The sequence below is a fragment of the Macaca thibetana genome, chromosome 11 (genome assembly GCF_024542745.1).
Source record: "Macaca thibetana thibetana isolate TM-01 chromosome 11, ASM2454274v1, whole genome shotgun sequence".
Classification (NCBI taxonomy): Eukaryota; Metazoa; Chordata; class Mammalia; order Primates; family Cercopithecidae; genus Macaca; species Macaca thibetana.
In genome coordinates, this window is record NC_065588.1 from 78,541,330 (window position 1) to 78,565,610 (window position 24,281).

The following is a 24,281-nucleotide window of genomic DNA, read 5'->3' on the forward strand; positions in this document are numbered from 1 at the left end:
TCTTGTTTACCACGGAAGAGCGAGAGAGAATACAGGTAGAAGCTAGAAAGCTGGTCCCGGGGGACGACGGTCAACCGACTGCCAACCCCGACCTCATAAACGCGACCTTTCCTCTGACCAGGCCAGCGTGGAACTACAACACGGCAGAAGGTAGGGGACGGCTACACCTTTATCGCCAGACTCTAATGGCAGGTCTCCGGGCAGCTGCTCGCAAGCCCACTAATTTGGCTAAAGTATATTCTATTCTGCAAGGAAAGACAGAGAGCCCAGCCACCTACTTAGAAAGATTAATAGAAGCTTTTAGACAGTACACCCCCATAGATCCAGAGGCTCCAGGAAGTCAGGCAGCTGTTGTAATGTCTTTCGTAAATCAGGCAGCCCCAGATATTAAAAAAAAAACTCCAGAAATTAGAAGACTTAGAAGGAAAGCGGATTCAAGACCTCCTTCAGATAGCCCAGCGGGTTTACAATAACAGAGATACTCCAGAGGAAAGGCAATTTAAGGCCACTGAAAAAATGACCAAGGTCTGGGCAGCAGTGGTACAGAAAGAGCATCTACAGCCAGAGTACACCCAACCTAGGCGGCCCCCCAGGCATGATAACCTGAGAAAAGACCAATGTGCCTACTGCAAGGAGGCTGGCCACTAGGTAAGAGACTGCCCCAAAAAGAAGCAACGAGGACAGGGACCCCCTAGGTCTACACCCGTACTAGTCACTCAAGATGAAGACTAAGGAAGACGGGGTTCGAATCCCCTCCCCGAACCTAAAGTAACTTTGCAAGTGGAGGGGTCCCCAGTCCAGTTCTTAGTCGATACAGGAGCACAGCACTCAGTCTTAGTTAAAACTAATAGGAAATTGTCCTCCAAGTCCTCGTAGGTACAAGAGGCCACAGGAGTTAAAAAATACCCATGGACAACACAAAGGACAGTAAACCTTGGAGCCAAGAATGTAACCCATTCTTTCCTGGTCATCCCTGAGAGCCCCTGTCCCCTATTAAGGAGAGACCTGCTAACTAAAATAAGAGCACAGATCCATTTCCTCCCTGAAGGGCCGGTTGTGACCAACTCCCACAATCGACCCGTGTCCGTCCTGACTATAACCCTAGAAGATGAGTACCGGCTCCACCAGGAGCGAGCGGCCCCTGACCAGGACATAGCAACTTGGCTCCAGCAATATCCAGAAGCTTAGGCGGAAACGGGAGGCTTAGGACTAGCAAAACACCGTCCTGCCTTGTTTGTTGAACTTAAGCCTAGGACAGACCCTGTGCAGGTACGCCAATACCCGATGCCCCTAGAGGCCAAGAAAGGAATTGCCCCGCATATCCGCCGGCTCCTTGACCGAAAGGTCCTTCGCCCATGTCACTCGCCCTGGAATACTCCATTGTTGCCGGTAAGAAAACCTAATAGTAGAGAATACAGACCTGTACAAGACTTAAGAGAAATCAATAAGAAGGTTGTGGACATACATCCAACTGTGCCTAACCCGTATACCCTCCTGAGTACCTTAAACCCTAAACATCAATAGTACACTGTTTTAGATTTGAAAGATGCTTTCTTCAGTTTGCCTTTAGCCCCTCAGAGCCAAAAGCTCTTCGCCTTCGAGTGGAATGACCCTGATAAAGGCATAAGTGGCCAATTGACATAGACCAGGCTGCCGCAAGGATTTAAAAACTCTCCTACCCTGTTCGATGAGGCCCTCCATGAAGACCTAGGTGAGTACCGACGCAAACACCCTGAAATAACTTTACTACAGTATGTTGATGACCTCCTAATTGCTGCTGAGACCCAAGAAGCTTGCATCCAAAGGACCAAAGGTCTCTTACAAGCTCTAGGGAATCTAGGCTACCAAGCCTCGGCAAAGAAAGCTCAAATCTGTAAGCCAGAGGTAACATATCTAAGGTACCTGCTTAAAGAAGGGCAGCGCTGGTTAGCAGACGCCCGGAAACAAACTGTTCTGCAGATCCCCAGGCCACAATCCACCCGACAAGTGAGGGAATTCCTAGGGTCGGCGGGATTTTGCAGACTATGGATACCTAGGTTCGCAGAACTGGCTAAACCCTTGTATCAGGCAACCCAGGGGCAGCAGCCATTTAATTGGACAGACGAAGCCTAGTCGGCTTTCCAACAGATTAAAACCGCCTTACTCTCTGCGCCTGCACTAAGGCTACCTGATGTTACCAAGCCCTTCCACCTATATGTGGACGAGAATACGGGTGTTGCCAAGGCGGTAATAACTCAGAACTTAGGCCCCTGGCGGAGGCCAGTTGCCTACCTGTCAAAGAAGTTAGACCCAGTAGCTGCCAGGTGGCCCCCTTGTCTCCGAATGATTGCGGCCACGGCTCTGATGGTGCAAGATGCTGATAAACTTGTCATAGGACAAGAATTGCGGTTCGTTACTCCACATGCCATCGAAGGTGTACTCAAACAGCCACCTAATCGACAGATGAGTAACGCCCGGCTCACCCACTACCAAGGACTACTACTAAATCCTCTCAGGATAACTTTCCTGCCCCCAACGACCTTAAACCCTGCCTTGCTGCTGCCCAACCCGGACCTGGACGCCCCACTCCATGACTGCACCGAGATACTAGCTCAGGTGCACAGAGTTTGAGAAGACCTGCAGGACCGCCCACTTCCTGACGCCGACCTCGTCTGGTTCACTGATAGGAGCAGCTTCATGCATCAAGGCCAGAGGTACGCTGGAGCGGCAGTGACTTCAGAGACTGAGGTAATCTAGGCGGAACCCCTGCCCCCGGGGACATAGGCCCAGAAGGCCGAACTGATTGCGCTCACCCAAGCTCTTACCTTAAAGGCGGGGAAGAAGCTGACAGTATATACAGACAGCCGATATGCTTTTGCAACGGCGCATATACATAGGGCCATTTACAAAGAGCGAAGGTTACTGACGGCTAAAAGAAAAGAGATAAAAAACAAGCAAGAGATCCTAGCCCTGCTAACAGCCCTATGGAGGCCAGAAAAGTTAGCCATTGTGCATTGCCCAGGGCATCAGAAACCAACTACTCCAACTGCTCAAGGCAACTTTCTGGCAGACCAAACTGCAAGGAATGTGGCAAAGGCTCCCAGCCAACTCCTTACACTCCAGCTCCCTGACCCAGGCCCCCAGGACTTGCCAAATTTCCCTGAATATTCAGAACAAGATCTCCAGTGGATTGACAAACTTCCCCTGAAACAAGTCCAGAATAGGTAGTAGACTGATACTAATGACCAAACCATCCTACCAGAAAAATTAGGACAACAGGTGTTAGAACACATCCACCGAACCACCCACCTAGGGGCCCGGCGGATGATAGACCTGATCAGACGCTCCAAGCTCAAAATCAGACATATAGCTGAGACGGCCAGCAGTATCGTGACAAGTTGCAAAGTCTGCCAGCTTAACAACGCATACCCCCAATCTCAAGCTGCAACAGGAACAAGGCTCAGAGGAACCAGGCCCGGTATCTACTAGGAAGTAGATTTTACTGAAATAAAGCCAAGAAAGTACGGGTACCGGTACTTACTTGTCTTTGTAGATACTTTTTCAAGGTGGACTGAAGCATTCCCAACCAAAAGAGAAACTGCTCAGGTCGTAGCAAAGAAAATTCTGGAAGATATCCTTCCCAGGTATGGCTTCCCCGTCCAGATAAGGTCAGATAATAGGCCCGCTTTCATCACTAAGGTAAGTCAGGATTTGGCTTCCATCCTTAAGGCAAATTGGAAACTCCATTGCGCTTACAGGCCCCAGAGTTCAGGACAGATAGAAAGGATGAATCGGACCTTAAAAGAGACCTTAACTAAATTGACTATGGAGACTGGCGCTAATTAGGTAGTCCTTCTCCCCTACGCTCTGTTCCGGGCCCGTAATACCCCTTACAGACTAGGCCTTACCCCTTATGAAATCATGTATAGTAGACCCCCACCCCTAGTTCCCAGCCTAAAAGATGATCTGCTCAAGTCTGAAACAGAAAATGTCTCTGAACTCTTATTTTCCCTACAAGCCTTGCAGAAAATTCATCAAGAAATCTGGCCCAAGCTGAAGGAACTATATGAGACCAGTCCCCCGCTGACACCCCATCCGTACCAGCCAGGAGACTAGGTCCTGGTCAAGCGACACCGACAAGAGACCCTAAAACCCAGGTAGAAAGGACCACTCCAGGTACTCCTAACCACACCCACCGCCCTAAAGGTAGAAGGCATCGTGTCGTGGATCCACTACACCCACGTCAAGCCGGTGGACCCAACCTCCGACCTCCTAAGACCAATCACGGCGGCGGCTGAAGCACCGGACACGTGGACTGTGGACAGAGCTAAGAACAACCCCTTAAAACTCACCCTGCGCCGACAGCATAGCTCACTGCAAACATGCAGTTAAGTAGTCTGACTCTAACGTTAGTCGCCCTAGTGGCCGCTGAAGAAAACATAAAGCCAGCTCCTAATCCCTTTGTCTGAAGATTCTGGCTTTATGAAAACCAAACCCACCCTAGGCAACCTCATAAGCCCAGGAAATTAGTAGCCAGTGCAGATTGCCCCTCCTCAAGGTGCAATAGCCCAATTTTACTAAATTTTACCGATTTCCCAATAGCCAAACCAGTGGCACCAATGATATGCTTCGAGTATGATCAGACTCAATACAATTGTAAGCACTATTGGTGGCACCAAAGTGCCAAAGTGCCGGCTGCCCTTATAACTATTGTATCGTCCATAAATACCAATAGTGAGGTGGAAAAGAACAGATAGATCCCAGATGGCCCTTCCATCGTAGACGAGATAGAGACCTTTCATATACATGGATAGTTAGAGACCCCAGGAACTCCCGCTGGACCACGCCTCAACACGGGGCTGTATACTACTCCTCTGCCTCCAAATGGCCTAGCAGTCACCTCTATCTGTGGCGGGGTCTAGTGCAGGTACGGCCCCTGGTCCATAGAAATATCCAGCGACAAGAAAACCGCCTGACACAAGATTTACGTCCTTTTTCCTGGTTAAAATTATTGCAAGAAGGATTAGAACTTGCTAACCTTACAGGACTTCACAGCCTGTCTGGCTGCTTTCTGTGTGCCACTCTAAGGCGTCCACCGCTAACCGCTGTCCCCCTGCCGTGAGGATCCTGTGCCTCTCCCCAAGCTAACAACCACCGAAACCTCTCATATGCCCCTATCCCTAACGTGCCACTATACCTAAACCCCAGTCAAGAAAAGTTTCCCTACTGTTTCTCAGGAACTAATTCCAGCCTCTGCAGCATCACTGCAACGCCCCCTAATATCACCTTAAAGGCTCCGTCAGGCATATTCTTCTGGTGTAATGGAACATTATCTAAAAACCTATCAAGCCCCTCTGTTACCAACCTACTGTGTCTTCCTGTCACATTAGTTCCCCGGTTGACTCTACTTACTGCCGGAGAGTTCCTAAGGTATACCGGTAACTGGACTAGTGCTGTTATTCACCCAGTCCCTAGACCGAGACCTGCACGAGCCATATTTTTCCCCCTCATTGCAAGAATCTCCCTCACCGCATCCTTCATGGCAGCCGGACTGGCAGGAGGAGCCTTAGGTCACACCCTCATAGAAAGTAACAAGCTGTACCAACAATTTGCCATTGCTATGGAGGAGTCAGCTAAGTCCCTTGCCTCCCTCCAGCGGCAGCTCACGTCCCTAGCACAGGTAACCTTGCAGAACCGGAGGGCCTTAGACCTACTCACTGCTGAAAAAGAAGGTACGTGTATGTTCCTAAAGGAAGACTGTTGTTTCTACATAAATAAATCAGGACTTGTGGAGGACCAGGTCCAACAGTTACGCAAGTTAAGCACAGAAGTAAGAACACGGCAGTTTGCTTCAGCTGCAGACCAATGGTAGAACTCATCTATGTTTTCTCTGTTAGCCCCCTTCCTTGGACCCCTGCTAAGTCTTCTATTTCTGCTTACCGTAGGACCTTGTGTTGTTAACAGAATTTTGCGGTTCGTTAGAGAAAGATTTGACACTGTGCAACTCATGATCCTCAGAGCCCAATACCAACCTGTAGACGCTGAAACAGAATCAGACTTGTAAGACCCAAGATTGGCTCTAGAGATACCTGAAAAGAAGGGGGGAATGAGAGGAGCCGGGCACATTCCTCAGCCCCGGGCTCAAAACAAACAAGCCCAATACAAACACATCCCATCCTCCCATCCCACCACATATCGCCATATATCTCTCAAACTTCCTGAGCCCAGTACAAACACATCCCATCCTCCCATCCCACCACATATCGCCATATATCTCTCAAACTTCCTGAGCCCAGTACAAACACCACCTGGAAAAGTCTCCGATAAGGAGGCAGCCGTTCAAAGTTTTACTGAAAGCGCAGGAGCCAAAAGAATTCCTTTGTTCCCCTGTAACTTTCAGGCTATAAAAAGCAAACACTCGCATTGTTCGGGGCCCTCTTGTATGATGTGTAATGGAAGGACCAAGTTCGAACTTGTCATAAAGATCCTTGCCGCTTGGCTTTGACTCTAGACTCTGGTAGTCTTCTTTGAGGAATAGAAGGTCTGGGCATAACAACCGATGTTTGAGAAGAAGGAATAGGCAACCTTTGAGCATCTCTTTTATGATCTTTATAAAGAGGATTATCAGTATTCGTCAATACTGTGGTCATTAATGGAATTAAGAATAGATCAGTGTAATTTATCCCTTACGACCTCAGAATGCATTGTTACCCTTATATCCCAATTTAGGTTTGCAAAAATTACTTAGCATTTTATCAGTATAACATTGTAGTGTGACCAATACAACAGGTATAATCTCTGCCTTCAAAAATGTACATCTCAATAAGGAAGATAACAGATATCAATAATTGTAGTACAAAACAAAATGGAAGATGAATGGATTATACCTTTCTAAGTAGAATTTTATTCAGTTTCTTCCCATTTAATGTGGTCTGAGAATTATACTTTTTCTAGATTAAGTAATATTTGAAAGTTCATGCTCTGAGCATTGCCCAAGAAATGTTTTTCAATCTTTATATTTTTTAAATTATTGAATTTCCAACTACATGATAGTACGTTTATCGAAAACTAGTTGATTTCATTGTCCAGATAAGTTTTTCAACCCATAAACTACTAGTTTTTAAACTCATACATTCATCCCTCTTTTTCAACCTTTTTTATCTTCTAAATTAAATACATGTACATCTCTCAATCATTGTATTGCTTTCCTGAGTTAGTTTTGATACTTCTCTGCAAGAAATTCTAGTCCCCCTGCTTCTGCAAGTCAAGCTGTTCTTCATTTGTAATTTTATTCTTCTCCATGTGTTTCTTAAAAATTTCAATGCCATTTTATTGGGAACTGAAGTAATCTTCTCTGACAATTATTTTTAATTTAAATCATAACAATATTTTTATAATTTATTCAAAGTTTCACCACAAATGGCTCTATCTTTGACAACAGTTATTTCTCAAAATTTATCTTCGTTTACTATCTTTGTATCTATTGACTATAAAAACATTATCAAACACAGTGAACCTATCCTTTTGTCTGGAACACTTTCATTTATAAACTTTTAATACTGCTTAATACTTTATCATATTTCCTGCAAAAGACAAATGTGGAAGCATAATTTTATTGTTAAATTATCTTTAAATAATTACTTTTTGGAGGGGGAGAGTCATTTTTAATCTTCTTTGCAAACTTTAATATGAGTCATTTTTAATCTTCTTTGCAAACTTTAATATTATAATTTATTGGCCGAGTGCTGTGGCCCACGCCTGTAATCCCAGCGCTTTGGGAGGCCGAGGTGGGCAGATCATGAGATCAGGAGTTTGAGATCAGCCTGCCCAGTGTGGCGAAACCCTGTCTCTACTAAAAATACAAAAATTAGCCGGGCGTGGTGACCGACACCTGTAATCCCAGCTACTTGAGAGGCTGAGGCAGGAGAATCTCTTGAACCTGGGAGGAGGAGGTTGCACTGAGTCGAGATCATGCCATTGCACGGCAGCCTGGGCGACAAGAGCAAGACTGTTTCTCAAAAAAAAAAAAAAAAAAAGAAAGAAAGAGAAAATATTGTAATTTATTTCTACTTTTATTTGTTTTCAGTCTTTTTTTCTGTTCATCTAGTATATGAATTTAAAAAAAATTTAGTCAAAAACGTAAATATCTCATGTGGCTGATTCTTCTCTGGATCAAGTGGTTGCATGCATCACCTAGCATATCTCCAGGATTCTGCAAAAAGACAATAAACTTGCCTTTATTATAGATTTAAACCTGGATCATGCAAATTTGTTATAGCCATTTACTGTTATTAACATATTTTGTCAAATGGAATACGCTGACCTGTATGTTTGGCATCTTAAATTATTTCTAGTTTTTTGTTAGCTGGGTGTTATCTAAAACACTCAGCTTAGTAATTAAAATTGTGAAGAATGAAAGAGGGTCTGTTTAAGAATGAAAATACTGGAGAGTAATGTTTAGTTTTTTTAAAGTTAGACTAATTTTAGAAATATGAAATTTATTCTACCAGTGAAAAAAGAATAATCCCTGATTGTTTAGGATGTGAAAAACTACTTAGTTTTTCTGCTTTGAATATTTAAAATAATCTCTAGAATCAAGAGGAAAAACAGTTAATTGATTGTTTATCGTAATTTAACAATGTGTAACATGAAAAGTAAGGAAACTGTGAAAGATAGCAATGTTAGTATCTTAGGTCACAAATCCCATTTAATAGCTAATTTAAATGAATGCTATAGAACCTCTGCCTCAAAAAAGGCTTAAGTATGCACAAATATTCGCAAAACTTTACATACAGTTTTAGGTGAATCATAGCCCTCGTAAACTCTTAGACATCAGGATAAGAACTGCTGGTTGAAAACATTATTCGTATTACAAATTGTTTGAATTCATCTTGATTTAGATCAACACTTGTGCTGCCTCTTTATTTTTTTTTCTTGTAACTTCTGATTTCTTGTTAAGAAATATTCCATTTTCAAACATTTATTTAACTAATTTTTATCAAGTGCCGAAAACTGTTCTTTCTCCTGAGTAAACACTGCATTTCAGGTTCAGCCACAGAGTATCAGACCAGTGTCTCTAGGCTGATACCAATGACAGTCACTGAAGCTTAATTCTTCCCTTTTACATAATGATTGCAATCAAATGGGGAATTTAAATTTAACATTTAGGTTGGGTACTTTACTTGTTTATTTTCTGTACAGCAATTACCTTGAATAATGGCCTGTAAAGAATAAAATTCACCTAACTTTTATGAACTATACACATCATTACAAAAACTAAGGAAGTAGTAAAGAACAAGATGGTGGAGATAGGGTAGGAGCTAGATAGAAAAAAAGTATGTATTTACTGCAAAGACCTTTTGCTTATTCCTTTTACTTGGCAAATGATTATAATTTAGTTCAGTTGAGAGAGTAGAACAAACACATCTATTTTGCATTAATGTTGAAATGGAACTTAGAATAAGAATAGAAGATGAAACTGAACTCAAATTAATGAAATGCACAATGGGAAAGAAAATACATTATTAAGAGAGGGGTATGACTTAATTCTACTCCCTCAAAATCCCTTATTAGTAATTCGGTTACGTTTAAAGTTACAGTTTTCCTGAGACAAAGAGTCCTTCATGTGCCTTGTCTCAATAATAAATAAACTGGCCAGGTGCAGTAGCTTACACTTATAATTCCAGAATTTGGGAAGGCTGAGGTGGGAGGATTGCTTGAGCCCAGGAGTTTGAGACAAGCCTAAGTAACATAGTGAGACCCTGTCTCTAGAAAAAATAAATTTAAAAAATTAGCTGGGCACAGTGGTGCATGCCCTTATCCCAGCTACTTGGGAGGCTGAGGTGAGAGGATCACTTGAGCCCCAGAGATCAAGGCTGCAGTGAGCTATTATCACACTGCTACACTCTAGCCTGGGCGACAGAGTGAGACCTTTTCTCAAAAGATAAAAACAACAACAATAATAAACGAATTTACAAGTCTTTATTATTTTTGGAAGCCCAAAAGTCTAGGCCCAGATCAAGATATAAAGAGAGGTATTGGTCTTCTCTGTAAATGGACAGTGGCAGTGGCAGTGACTAAGGTAGTGATATTTTCAGGTGCTGTGGGGCAGTGGAGCCTACAGTGGTGTTCAGAAATGACAACCTCAGTAAAAAATGATGTATCTTTGGTCAGAAAAAGAGAAGAACGGAGGTTGATATCAATTCAGAGCATTTACTGCACTGAAATAAATACATTTTTTAATATACTTTGCATCGCTTTTTAGCATTTTATAATTTGGAATTTATTTTGTATTTTGCTAACAAAATTATATTTGATTTATCAAATTTGAATTATTATTCAGAAAATATTTATACATATTTAATTTATTCTTAAATGCTTCTCATTTTAAATGAAGTTTAACATTTATTGGATTTCTGGGAATTTAGTATCTCTTGTTTGTTTTTTGTTTTTTTTTGAAACAGTTTGAGATTATGGGAAATTAAAACATTCTGGTGAAGCAAACTTGAAACTTTATTCCAGGTATTTAAGGCATTGCTGAGATTGTATCTACCATATTTCACATCAAATTTAGTAAGAAGTATCATTAATACTAAAACTCTCCTGCACTTGGAAGTTGATCCTGGGACATGATGCCCAGTGCTAACCAGTGGGTTAGCAGACAATGAGTAATTCTTGCTTTCATCCTACCTAGAGTGTAGTACTCAGTGTTAACTATTGGACCTCCATGTTGGTTCTCAAGGTGCAGTTCATCCATCCTTAGTCATGCCTTCATTCTACAGATGGAGATCTTGCACTCAGGTTTCAGAGCCCAAATCTCCTTTCTCTCAGCAGGTCCCACATTTAAAAGCTAAGTGTGCATATTGATCTTTCTCTCAATTTCTTCTCTAGTAGCCTATAAGATGTTCTGGCCTTAAATATTTGAGGTTTTAAAAATTCTGTATTCCAATAAATTTGGAAAATTGATCCAAGTGTTGAGATACTCATTAACTTAATTTGGACTTAATGGTTTGAGGGTTGCCTATTTATGGTCTAGGCTGTGTGTTAGGAATATATATTAAAATATAGTTAATTATTCTCCTCTACATTTCCATGGTGTTGTCATCATTATTTCCCACTTATGAGTGAGAACGTTTGGTATTTGTTTTTCTGTTCTTGCATTAGTTTGCTAAGGAAAATGACCTCCAGCTCCATCCATGTCCCTGCAAAGGATATGACCTCGTTATTTTTATGGTTGCATAGTATTCCATGGTGTATGTAATCTGTACAATAAACCCCCATGACACAAGTTTATGTATGTAACAAACCTGCACATGTATCCCGACCTTAAAAGTTTATTTTTTTATATATATATAGTTAAGTACATAATTGTATATGTGTATATGAATGTACATATATATACGTGTATATATGTATTTGTTTATGTGTGTGAATTACATAAAACAATCCTTTAAAATAGATTTTATTCCCCATTTTATAGTTGAAGAAATTGAGTCTTAGAGCAGGTAAATAAATTGCTCGTGGCCACAGGAATAGACATTCTGAGAACCAGAATTCAAACCCTAGTTCTTCCTCATTCATTCACTGAATACCTTCTATGTGCTGTACAGTATTCTAGGTTCTGAGGATACAGCAGTGCATAAAAATTCTTGTCCTCTTGGATCTTGCGTACTATACCAGGTGGTGATAAGTGCTTTAAAAAAATTAAGAAAGGATCAGAGGGTGATGAGAGTTCAGTGGGATTGCAATTTTAAACAAGACTGTCAGAGAAGTTTTCACCAAAATGGTAGCATTTGAACAAACACCTGAAAGAAGTAAGAGTGAGCCATGAAAATCATGAGGGAAGGTGGTCTCAGACAGAGGTAAAAACAAGTGCAAAGGCTTGAGTAAGCTCATTCCATGTGACATCCAGTAGAATTCTAACTGGGAGTTGCTGAAGCTCCTTCAATCCATATGAACGTTTGTTGTCTGCATATACTATAAATAGTAAAACACTAAGTCTCATAGACAATCATAAATTGTAACAAAGTAGCTTTATTCAAGTTTAGTTTTTACCTGATACGTAGTAGGTAACCCTGAATTATTTTTTATTTAGCAAATCAATTTCTAAATTTCTGTTTCTTTGCATAGTTTTGTTTTCCCTCAAATTAAATTATGAAAAGAGTCTGCTAGAGTTAAAATACTGTGGTTACATTTTTCTATTTTTACATTTAATTTCATTTTTATAAGTAATGTAGTTAAGTGTGAAACTGCTTTAGGAATGGTTAAATGCACTTTATACATTCAATGTGATGTTAATATTGGTACAATAAGGACATGCATGTCAATTTCTTGTTAATTTTTTTCCTTCTAAGAGCATGGTTTGCATGTTTATATAACATTTTTTCACTGCATATGCAACTATAAAGTGAGCTGAAATAGCTTAGACAAAATGTTTTCTAGCACATAATTGGATGATATAAATTTATTTCTTTTGAAAGCAATAGTATATATTCTATTTTCTTCCCTTGGTAGATTATAGGATTATGAACAGACTTAAAACATTCGTAAAACTTAACTCATCCCATATTTAATTTTCAAAGTTCAGTAAGACAGACTTTAGCTTTTGGTTAAGCTGTATTAAACAATTATCAAAGATTTAAGTCAAAAGTCAACTGCTGTGGAAGGCAAAGCCTTAAAATGTTTAAATTTGCATTGAATAAAAGTAGATTTCCATTCTAGAAAACATGTTCAGTTCAACTCAACCTATTGAGCATTGTCTATCGGAGTTTTTTGATAAGGGAGAAAAATTAACTATAAAGCTATTGAAGTAGTATTGGAGAGCATTAACAAGGTTTGAAATATAGTAGTGGTGGGGGAGGGGGTTTTCAAATGAAGGACATTTTTACATCAGAGTTGATGGGTGGCTTAGCATGTGAATTGAGGACACAAGCATTTCAGATAATGTAAAGGCTTTTTAGCTTTGCCACTGGGTGAGTGATAAGGCTATTAAACAAGTTAGAAAATAGAAGAAGGGAAAGGTTTTGGGAGCATAAAAGTGTTCAGCTGAGTTTTGAACCTTTCGAATTGAAGACATCTGTAGGACATTTATGCAGGAATGAATACAAAATACTTGTATATCATTGTGAAGATTATGAGTAAGAGGACACTGTTGATTTCTTCTTGAAATTCTGGGCTATAAGACAGATCTAAGCTGTGTGATAATGATAGTGACCTTTCCCCAACCCCATAACAGAAAATCTCAAATTTAGTACATAATTTCATTTTGCTTTATGTCACATTTTAATGTTTTAAATCACCTTTTTCTCATCCTGAGATTATAAACATTCACTGGTGCTATTGAAGTCCTTGTAGTAGCCTCAGTGATTGCTATTACCATAGAGCCTTAGGAGAATTTATTTTCCTTGTATAGTTGATGATGCTACAATAGTAAGTGTACTGAGGGATTGCTGTCATTCATGCATTCATTCATGCCGTGTGTAAAGTATTGTTGCTCTGCAACTCGGCATAAAGCATAGGGTTACTTTGTTTCTGCAAATAGATATCATAATAAGATTTTACAAAAATACTTCTTTTTCCAAGACTTATTATTTTATATGTAAAAATAACTTTTTAATTTCTTAAAACGTTTTGTTTTTTTGAGGCAGGGTCTTGCTCTGTTGCCCAGGCTGGAGTGCAATGGCATGATGAGGGTTCACTGCAACTTCAACTTTGCAGGCTCAAGCAATCCTCCAAACTCAACTCCTCAAGTAGCTGGGACTACATGTGTGTGCCATTTTTAAAATTTTAGTAGAGATGAGGTCTTGCTGTGTTGCCCAGGCTCTTCTCAAACTCCTGAGCTCAGGCAATCCTCGTGTCTCAGCCTTCCAAAGTGCTGAGATTACAGGCATGAGCCACTATGCCCAGCTAATTTCTTGCAACCTTAAAATTACTTTTGGTGGAGAGGGAGGTGTAGAGGGGAGTGAAGAAAGTTATATAATTAATAAAATATAATATCTTAGGATGTCACTGTATATTGATGTCTGCCAGAGGGAATGCTTGCCAGACTTGATTCTGAGAGTCAGGTCTCCCTAATGCTTTTCTTTCTTTTTGAGACGGAGTCTTGTACTGTCACCCAGACTGGAGTGCAGTGGCGCGATCTCAGCTCACTGCAACCTCTGCTTCCCGGGTTCAAGCAATTCTCCTGCTTCAGCCTCCCAAGTAGCTGGGACAATGCTTTTCTTTACTGCTGTCCTGCTTGATTTCCTTTGTTTGTCCACTGTACTTACAAATGTGGCATGCTAACGGAATGTGGGAATTAAGACCAAGGTCTTAATTCATACTGCCTTGGATTCATCCACCAAGTTTGTGTCTGTACAAACTTGGATACGTTACAGCATTCCTGCATCTCAGTTGTTTCCTCTGTTAATGAGGATAAGAGCATTATATAACTCACTTATAAAACTGTCACATGAAAGGTAATGTGCTTAGCACAGTGCCTGGCACATAGTATACATGCAGTAAATGTTAAAATAATAGTGATGAATTATTGTAAGACCTAACAGTACTCTGTTTTCCTTAAAGTGCTGTATAACATTCAAGTAGGACAACAGACATTTATTTGTATTTACTAATTATAAATATTATACATTCAGTGATTGTTTTACTTTATTTTTATTTTTAACATTTTATACATTTTTCTGCCTTGAGATTTTTATAATCCAAGATGTATATATATGACTCATCTATCTTTGTCCTTGTACATTGGTCCCTTGTATACAAACAAACAATTGAAAAAAATAAACAGATATAATCTGGTCTCATATTCGTAGAAAATAATCTCCCCTGTCTCTTTCCTTCCCTTCTTCTCTCATGACCAATTAGACTATCTTTTAAGAACACATCTTATAACCTATCTTATCAGAAACCTCTGTGGAATAGTGATATAGGGTACATAAAAAGTAAGAGTAAGTAAAGGTGATAAGTAAAGCATATATAAAGCAGAACAGGGACTTCCAGTAGAGGGCGATGTAGGCCAAACAATCAAGCCACATAATATGCAGGTGCGATAGGCAGCAAATTTAAAGTTTTCCCTGCATAAAAAATCTAAGTAGTAATTAATTTGCTAAATATAAGTTAAGTAACACTGGAATTTCTGTTTTGCTAGTTGCCAAATCCAAAGCGATTATGCAAGTACCTAGGGAAGAACTGTGAGGACTATATATTATGTATTGCCATTGTCCCATAACTTTCTCACATAACTGTTTCAGAGATGGAGTCAAGACTAGATCATAAACACCTCTCTCTCTCTCTCTCTCTCTCTCTCTCTGTCTGTCTCTCTCCCTCTCTCTGAATCTTTAAAAACAGCAAGTAATGGAAGTTACAGGCTGGATAACTGGAAAACAAAGAAAGTACAGCAGCTATATTTCCATAATTCAAAAATATTTTTTCATGGAGTTCTAGACTATCTGAGTAAACTAGGGTTAGCCCTAAATACCATAAACTGTCGGAATGAATTAGAACACTATCCTTTTTTTAAAAGAAAAAATATTGTTTTAAAGATAATATTGTAACTCAGGTCTTTAAATTTCTGAAATTGCTGAGACCTGTACTTAAAGAAAATTAACAGCATTTAATTCATGTTAGATTGGATTTTTTTCAAGTTTTTTTCGGTAGGATAGTTAAGTCGATTTTAACGTTTACATTTCCAACAGAAACATCACAATTCTTTCTTTTGGCAACATTGTCCAATAGCTAACTATTATAATGGTCCCTCTGCACTTGGAGATTTAATACTCTTATTCTATCACACTCTACGAAATTGCTGCCCTGGAACCTGGGGATGTTGAGACTCCCCTTAAACCTGAGAATTTCACTTAATAGTTGACTGAGTTTTCCACTTTGTATCATGGCTAAATATTTTGATGTGGATTTTATTACTTTTGGCTGAGTTAGTAAATTCAGTTTATAAAATATCCACAGAAATTTACATCATACACAATATATATCTTGACTTAATTTCCTCTAGTAATTTTAATTTATGTTTAGTTGATTCAGAAATGGAAGGTATATATCTCTGCTGATTTTATTCATATTAATGAATTTGGTAAACATTACCACCACCAGCTTAACAGATATTAGTTTAATATGTAGTTTTTATTTAGAATTCTACAAACCCTCATCACTTATCTTACTTATCTTGCTTTAGGTTTTGTCAGGTAACATCACTATTTTTTGTGTTTAAGAATATTTTTATAATTTAATAAGTAACTACAGAAGATTAGCTATGCTAGAGAAGATTTCATAGCCTATAGTGTGGATTTTTTTTGTAGAACTGAACTTCTTCCCTAGATTGCCGTATGGTTTCATGAGGTGAACATTTTGCATACTTCATATAGGCCTTTAAGATGTGTGTTTTTTTGAATTATTCAAAATTAGTTTTCAATGAATGCGCCTGATTGGACTTTCCCGTCTAATGAGTTCCTTTGAACCACTACAGACACATTGGAAGGCTGTCTTTTAGCTCTTAAATAAATTAACTTGCCTTAAAAATAGCCATAGAACAATGAGATGGAGCTAATCTGTCAGTGTGCCTGTGTGCATCCATCACAATAAGCAGAGCTGTGCTGCAGTAATAAGCTTAAAACTCACTTACTGAAAGCAATGAAATTTAATTTTTATATATGCTCTGTGTTCATTGTAGTTTGATAGTAATGCCGTCCTTGCCGTAGTCACTTAAGGATTCAGGCTGAGGAATGTTTCGTTTTGACACATGCTTCGATTACAGAGCTGAGACAAAAAAGAGTTCTGAATCTTCTGACACCCTTAAAACTTCTGCCTGAAAATGGTTTGGTTCGCCTTGGCAAGATAACAGCCACACCTGAGTTCAACAAGGTTCATGAGCCTCCTACAGAGAAGGGCACTAGATATTTGCAAACAGCACAACAGTTTGTCATTCTAGTCTAAATTAGTGAGTATTTGGAAACTGCTGACAGTTACACACTAAGCTTATAGAATGTGTGGTTTAAAACTGGCCATGGGCAGAAAATGAGTTATTTTCACCAGGTTATAACCTGATTTGTTTTGGAACTCATATTGACAGTGCATTGAACACATGCACCCCACCCCCCTGCCACAAGTCTGCATTACCCAAATGATGCAGGAACTGTTTGGCAGGGACATTTATATACCACTGGGGATATTACCATTGTTCCTCATGCAGTGTGGACAGGGAGTAACAGTGTTGCCCTGGCTGACTACCTTTAAATGCACAGTTATAGGCCAGCCAGGACAGTTTGTAAATTTAATACACTACTATTCAGATTTTAACCTTCCTTCCTTCCTTCCTTCCTTCCTTCCTTCCTTCCCTCCTTCCCTCCTTCCCTCCTTCCCTCCTTCCCTCCTTTCCTTCCTTCCTTCCTTCCTTCCTTCCTTCCTTCCTTCCTTCCTTCCTTCCTTCCTTCCTTCCTTCCTTCCTTCCTCCTTCCCTCCTTCCCTCCTTCCCTCCTTCCCTCCTTCCCTCCTTCCTTCCTTCCTTCCTTCCTTCCTTCCTTCCTTCCTTCCTTCCTTCCCTTCCTCCCTCCCTCCCTCCCTCCCTTCTTCCCTCCCTCCCTTCTTCCCTCCCTCCCTTCTTCCCTCCCTTCCTCCCTTCCTCCCTTCCTCCCTTCCTCCCTTCCTCCCTTCTCTCTCTCTCTGCCTCTGTCTCTTTCTTTCCATAAAAAAAGGCCTGATTGTAATTTGGAGTTTAAATTTTTAATTGCATAAAATGTTAAGAGAAAACTGGGTGTTCCTTATAGCTAATCATTTAAATAGTAAATATAAATGGAGCCATTAGATATATTGCCAAAATTCACAACAAAATGTAAATATTGGAATTTGTTATTAAAATTAAGTGTTCATTTGTTTATTAGTATCACACAAATTAACCATTAATTATTGCTGAAGACTTTTTCTATCTTTACTTTTTTAGGTGTGACTGATTTTCCCAAAATATTTTGTGAAACGTCTCAGAAGTTGGTGAGTGTGGAAGCCTTTGCTCTGGCTGCGAAATACTATTCCATACAAAACTTGGGAATATGTACTCCTTTTGAACAGTTGCTTGTAGCCCTTCGAGGAAATCAAAACCAGAGAATTGGTATGTCTATTTATGTGTGTGTATATGTGCTTTTTAGGTACTTAGAAGCAATATTTTGTTCATATATGTGTATCTTTCCAAAATATTATTAATTTATTGTTAGACCTTAACATATAAGCCCTGACAAATTAGCTTTTGTTTAGAAGAGTAGGTTTTCCCTTGTACTATATTAAACAGAACAACTTATAGATCTCCACAATTTTTTTCTACATTAATTCTTGTAACCTTTACTTCAGATAGCTCCTGCCCCTCAAACACAGATCACAGTGAGCTACTACAATTTCTAAAATCTACATCATTTTTGTTGCCACAGGCTAATGTTCTCTATGGGAAGAGGGTGGGAAGAGTGGAAGGGGACATTTGGGGATGTGGGGAGAAGCGTGAGTGTAAGAAAGTGGAGATGGTACAAATTAAAAAAAAATATGGTAATGTAGTAGATTAAAACTTAGCTTTATCAATAATTATATTCAATGTAATTGATTCTACATGCCAACTAAAAGGCAGAGATCAGAAGGCTCTGGTTAAAAAAAATTCTCAGATTCTTTTATCTTACATACACCTCTTTCGTATCTCTTATTTGATCCTCATTGTTTCCCCACCTTTTTATTTTGAAAACCTCCAAACCTACAGAAAAGTTACAAGAATAGTACAATAGGCCCTGTATGCTTTTCACCTAGATTCACCATGTGTTCACATTTTGCCACATTTGTTGTAGTTCTCTTCTACACACACACACACACACACACACTCACACGCACACTCCTTTTTCTGAATCTGTTGAACGTAAGTTGTAGATATTGTAGCACTTTACTCTCAAATGCTTCACTCTGTATCTCAAAATATCAAGGACATTTTCCTACACATCCCATAGTTTATTGGCACACTCAGGAGTTTAACGCTGATACAGCAATATTGTCTAATAAGCAGTCTCTATTCAAGTTTCTTTACTTTTTCCAAGAATATCTTTTGGAGCCATTTTTTTTTCTTCATACAGGAATTAGTCTAGGCTCATATCTGACATTTAGTTGTTATGTCTGTTTCGTCTCTTCAATCTTAAATTGTTTATTACCTTGGCATTTGTTTTTCCTGACCCTGATACTTTTGATATCTATAGGCAGGTTATTTTATTGTTTCCCCATGATTAGATTCAGGTTATACATTTTTGATAGGAGTACTACTTAGGTGATTCCTTTTTTTTTTGAGACGGAGTCTGGCTCTGTCGCCCAGGCTGGAGTGCAGTGGCCGGATCTCAGCTCACTGCAAGCTCCGCCTCCCGGGTTCACGCCATTCTCCTGCCTCAGCCTCCCGAGTAGCTGGGACTACAGGCACCCGCCACCTCGCCTGGCTAGTTTTTTGTATTTTTTTAGTAGAGACGGGGTTTCACCGTGTTCGCCAGGATGGTCTCGATCTCCTGACCTCGTGATCCGCCCGTCTCAGCCTCCCAAAGTGCTAGGATTACAGGCTTGAGCCACCGCGCCCGGCCTAGGTGATTCCTTTTGTACTTATCAAATTAGGAAGCACATAGAATTTTGTCCCATTATTGGTAACACTAAGTTTACTCACTTGGTAAAGGTGGGTCTACTGGAGTTCTCCATTGTAAAAGGACTCCTTTATCTTTGAGTCCAATTCTTTTATTATTATTTTCATTTTTTAATCTCTCTCACCAATTTAAGCAAAATCATTTCATAATGTTCCCCCTGGAGAAAGAGAGGGGCTGGTTGGTGAATTATGGCTCTTGGTAGGAACCATTATAGCTGCAGATGGGTTCACCAGCAATATTACTATGGGGGCTCTAGTTGACTGATAATGAAAACTCTAAGGAGAACACCCCTATCCCAGGTGCTGCTGCAATAAATGAGTGTACCTCTGCATCAAGGGTATCATCCTTGGCCCCTCCCCCAATTCATAAAGTTGAAGGGCCACAGGTTGGCATCAAAGTGAGTAAAGATATTGTAGGCAAGAACAAACAGCAAAACCACCATTCAAGGTCTCGATGGACTCTGTTGTGTCTGGTACAAGAAACAGTTGACTTAGCCATGTAGAGAGATGCATGCTGGTGATAGGTGAGAGTGGAGGGGCTATATTCCCCATCCTGGAGTAATCAGCATGTTTCTTTACTAGGTTAGTATCTGCCAGCAGAATGACATTGTGGAATTCAGACCTCTCTGATAGAGATCGTGTCCTAAAGTGCCCTCAGAATGTTACCAAGAAGGTGCTACCTTCCATCTACAGTACCATGAGTAACCAGCACTTACACCTGGAAAGACCTCATTAAAACCCAGTATCCCAATGTGGTAATCCCAGGTTAAGCCTATACCAATGCATTCACAAATGTGAACACTGTCATGCCATAATAACCATTCCAACCCTACATTTCAGTTTCCCAGCACCCAGCTCCCACGTAACTGACAATGTTGACTACCTCGTCATATTCTCTTTGGCCATTTTAATGTACTTTATAATGTGTAGCAGACAGTGTATATTCGTACAGTCCTATAGTTCTGCAGTGATGGGAATGTCCTGTGCTTTTACTGCTCAGTACAGTGGAAACTAGCCACATGTGGCTGTTGAGAACTTCACCATTGGCTAGTGCAGCACAGAATCTTAATTTTTCAATTATATTTGATTTCAGTATAAATTGCAATAATCACATGTGGTTAGCAGCTACTATATTAGACAGCACAAGTAATGAAATGACTGTTTAAGTTTTTTTCCCCACTTTTCTATTGGGTGATTCTTTTCATATTGATTTGTAGGAGTTTGTTTTATTTTATTCTTAGATACAAATTCTCTGTAGATATATGTGTTGGAATTATCTTCTTTCATTTGGGGCTTGCCTTTTTACCTCATAATGTTGTCTTTTGATGAAAAATTTCTTTCGTAGTCCACTTTACCAGTCTTTTCCATTGTAGTTAATTGTTAAGGAATAGTTTTAATAGTCTATGGATTTTTGCATTTATTAATTTAAATTTTATTTATAGTGGCTAAGCTAGTAGAGATCTATTCAGAAACCACAGTAGAATCTCCATATTATTTTCCTACTTAATTTCGAAAAATATGAACATCAACTGATAATTCCTACTAAATTTTGATTCTTTAATAGCAATATTTTACTTTATTTTTATTAGGTGAAACTCAGAAGGCAGTTGAGTTTATGAATATGAAGAAATCTCATGAAGTTCAGGCAATGTCAGAGCTGATCAGCAGTATTGCTGACTACTATGGAATAAAACAGGTAAGAATATTTCTCTGTGTTTTTAGGTGTTAAATTATTGCCACTTTTTGGTATTATTCAAATTTCACATTTTTACTGTCAACTAGCCTTTAAAATGTTATTAAATAATAGCATCATTTAAACATCAGATCCTTTAAATATCAGATTCTTTAAGCATGCACTGTTATTTCCTAGTATATTGTAATTATAGAAAATTTATAGTAAAATCAAGACATGACTGTTAATGTTTTGCCACACATTTCATTCTTTTCAGAGTGGACAGAAGTTAAGGTTAATTCTCTTTGATAAACTGTCACTCCGGTCTGAGGCAGCATTATGAAGATGACATCCTGCAAAACTGTGTGCTGCTAGATATTTTCAGGATATGGGTTACCAAGCTGTGGTCTGGGATACCTGCATCATTATATTAACACAAAGTAGTTATGTTTTTAAAACTTGGGTTATTTCATAGTGTTTAATTCACAGTGCATTTCTGTTTTGAAAAATCGTTATTATGGTATGTAGTGATGTTGGACAGTAGATGTTAAAATAAGATTAATGATTGTACACATTGACCTATAAAAATAGTAAGTTATTTTTCTTATTCCTGGTTTATAAAAATAGTAAGTTTTTTCTATTCTCTAGAGAAGGTCGGTGGTGGTGATGGAGATTTTCCTTCCTGTAATTTTTATTAGGTATTAAAACCTTTCCATGGATTCACCAAAACTTGAGAGTTTGAGGATGAGTATAAAACTATGAAAGTCTGGCTTAGGCGTGCAGAGCCACTTGTGGCAACATGAATCTCTAGGGTGGGGTATAGGGTAAGAGCTAAGGTAATACTAGTTTTTAACTTTTTCTCCAGATTATCATACCTAAGCAATATCTATCAGTAATAGTAACAGGCTCACCAATGATACTCAGCTGGAGTCGAAGAGGCAAGCCCTTCCCCATGGTGCCATATCAGAATCTTGGGGAGCGAGTACTGTTTCCAGATATCCTTCAGGTGGCAGCCAACATCTATTAAGAACAGTAATAAGGGGAATGGTCTCTAGAGGAACAAATGCATAATTTAGTTAGAATTAAAAAGGGCATAACAAGCTGAGGCTTAAGGCATCAGTTAATAACAGCAAGTCCGCTGGAGACGACAGAGCCCTAAAGACAGAAAATTCAGGTAAGCCAGATGGAGGTTCTGTACATGGATGGTATGAATCCAGTTACAGAGTAGGAGAATGGAGTAAAGGTCCAGTCTTGAGGGGAAATATGGTCTGAATGAGGCAGAACAACAAGAACTGGACTCAGATTTTATATGGAATACAAGGCAAAGACCCAGTCGTTTAGTTCGGAAATACAAACCAGAAGCAGGAAAATATAGAAGTGGCCAAAAGATAATGTGTACTATATGAAAGGGATTTTAGTCAGGATTCCTATGGGGTTAACTTTACAGGTTTTTCTTTTTCTTAAAAATATAATGATGTATCACTGTGTAAGATTTATTTACACTTTAAATATAATTCAGTCTTAATCACTTTCTAGCCAATATGCAAAATTTGTACATAATCCTAACTCTATTGAGATATAAATGAACTCATGTTAATTGTACAGTATGATGTTTTGTTAGTATGTGGGTGTGTGTATATACATATGTATATGTATCTTGATTATAGAGGTTACATGAGTGTGTGTATATATATGTATATACACACACCACATAAACACACACTCATGTAACCTCTATAATCATGATACATGATGTTTCCATCACCCCAGAAAATCTCCTCATGTCTTTTTGCAAAGGGCATTCTTTTTTTTTTTTTTTTTCTTTTTTATACTTTAAGTTCTAGGGTACATGTGCACAACATGCAGGTGTGTTATGTACGTATACATGTGCCATGTTGGTGTGCTGCACCCATTAACTTGCCATTTACATTAGCTATTTCTCCTAATGCTATCCCTCCCCTCTCCCCCATCCCATGACAGGCCTTGGTGTGTGATGTTCACCCTATGTCCAAGTGTTCTTATTGTTCAATTCCCACCTATAAGTGAGAACATGTGGTGTTTGGTTTTCTGTCCTTGCGGTAGTTTGCTCAGAATGATGGTTTCCAGCTTTATCCATGTCCCTACTAAGGACATGATCTCATCCTTTTTTATGGCTGCATAGTATTCCGTGGTATATATGTGCCACAATTTTTTAATCCATTCTATCATTGATGGACATTTGGGTCGGTTCCAAGTATTTGCTATTGTGAATAGTGCTGCAGTAAACATATGTGTGCATGTGTCTTTATAGTAGCATGATTTATAATCCTTTGGGTATATACCCAGTAATGGGATGATGGGGTCAAATGGTATTTCTAGTTCTAGATCCTTGAGGAATCGCCATACTGTCTTCCACAATGGTTGAACTAGCTTACACTCCCACTAACAGTGTAAAAGTGTTCCTATTTCTCCACATCCTCTCCAGTACTTGTTGTTTCCTGACTTTTTAATGATTGCCATTCTAACTGGTATGAGATGGTATCTCATTGTGGTTTTGATTTGCCTTTCTCTGATGGCGAGTGATGATGAGCATTTTTTCATGTGTCTATTAGATGCATAAATGTCTTCTTTTGAGAAGTGTTCACATCCTTTGCCCAGTTTTTGATGGGGTTGTTTGATTTTTCTTGTCAATTTGTTTAAGCTCTTTGTAGATTCTGGATATTAGCCCTTTGTCAGATGGGTAGATTGCAAAACTTTTCTCCCATTCTGTAGGTTGCCTGTTCACTCTGATGGTAGTTTCCTTTGCTGTGCAGGAAACACAGGTAGTTTCCTGTGCTGTGCTCTTTAGTTTAATTAGATCCCATTTGTCTATTTTGGCTTTTGTTGCCATTGCTTTTGGTGTTTTAGTGATGAAGTCCTTGCCCATGCCTATGTCCTAAATGGTATTGCCTAGGTTTTCTTCTAGGATTTTTATGGTATTAGGTCTAACATTCAAGTCTT

General features: G+C 39.3%; 1 protein-coding gene across 10 annotated transcripts in view; it reads left to right on the forward strand.

Moving 5' to 3' along the window:
* METTL25 (methyltransferase like 25) overlaps positions 1–24,281 on the forward strand; it is a 126,066-nt gene that overhangs the window by 17,463 nt on the left and 84,322 nt on the right. For all 10 annotated transcript variants that reach the window (XR_007717793.1, XR_007717794.1, XM_050749252.1 and 7 more), the window contains exons 2-3: positions 17,927–18,091; positions 21,220–21,326. Coding sequence is in view for 8 of the 10 variants with exons in the window: in XM_050749252.1 (XP_050605209.1) it covers positions 17,927–18,091; positions 21,220–21,326 (272 nt within the window). In the remaining 2 variants the exon portion in view is untranslated. The remainder of the gene's footprint in view (positions 1–17,926; positions 18,092–21,219; positions 21,327–24,281) is intronic.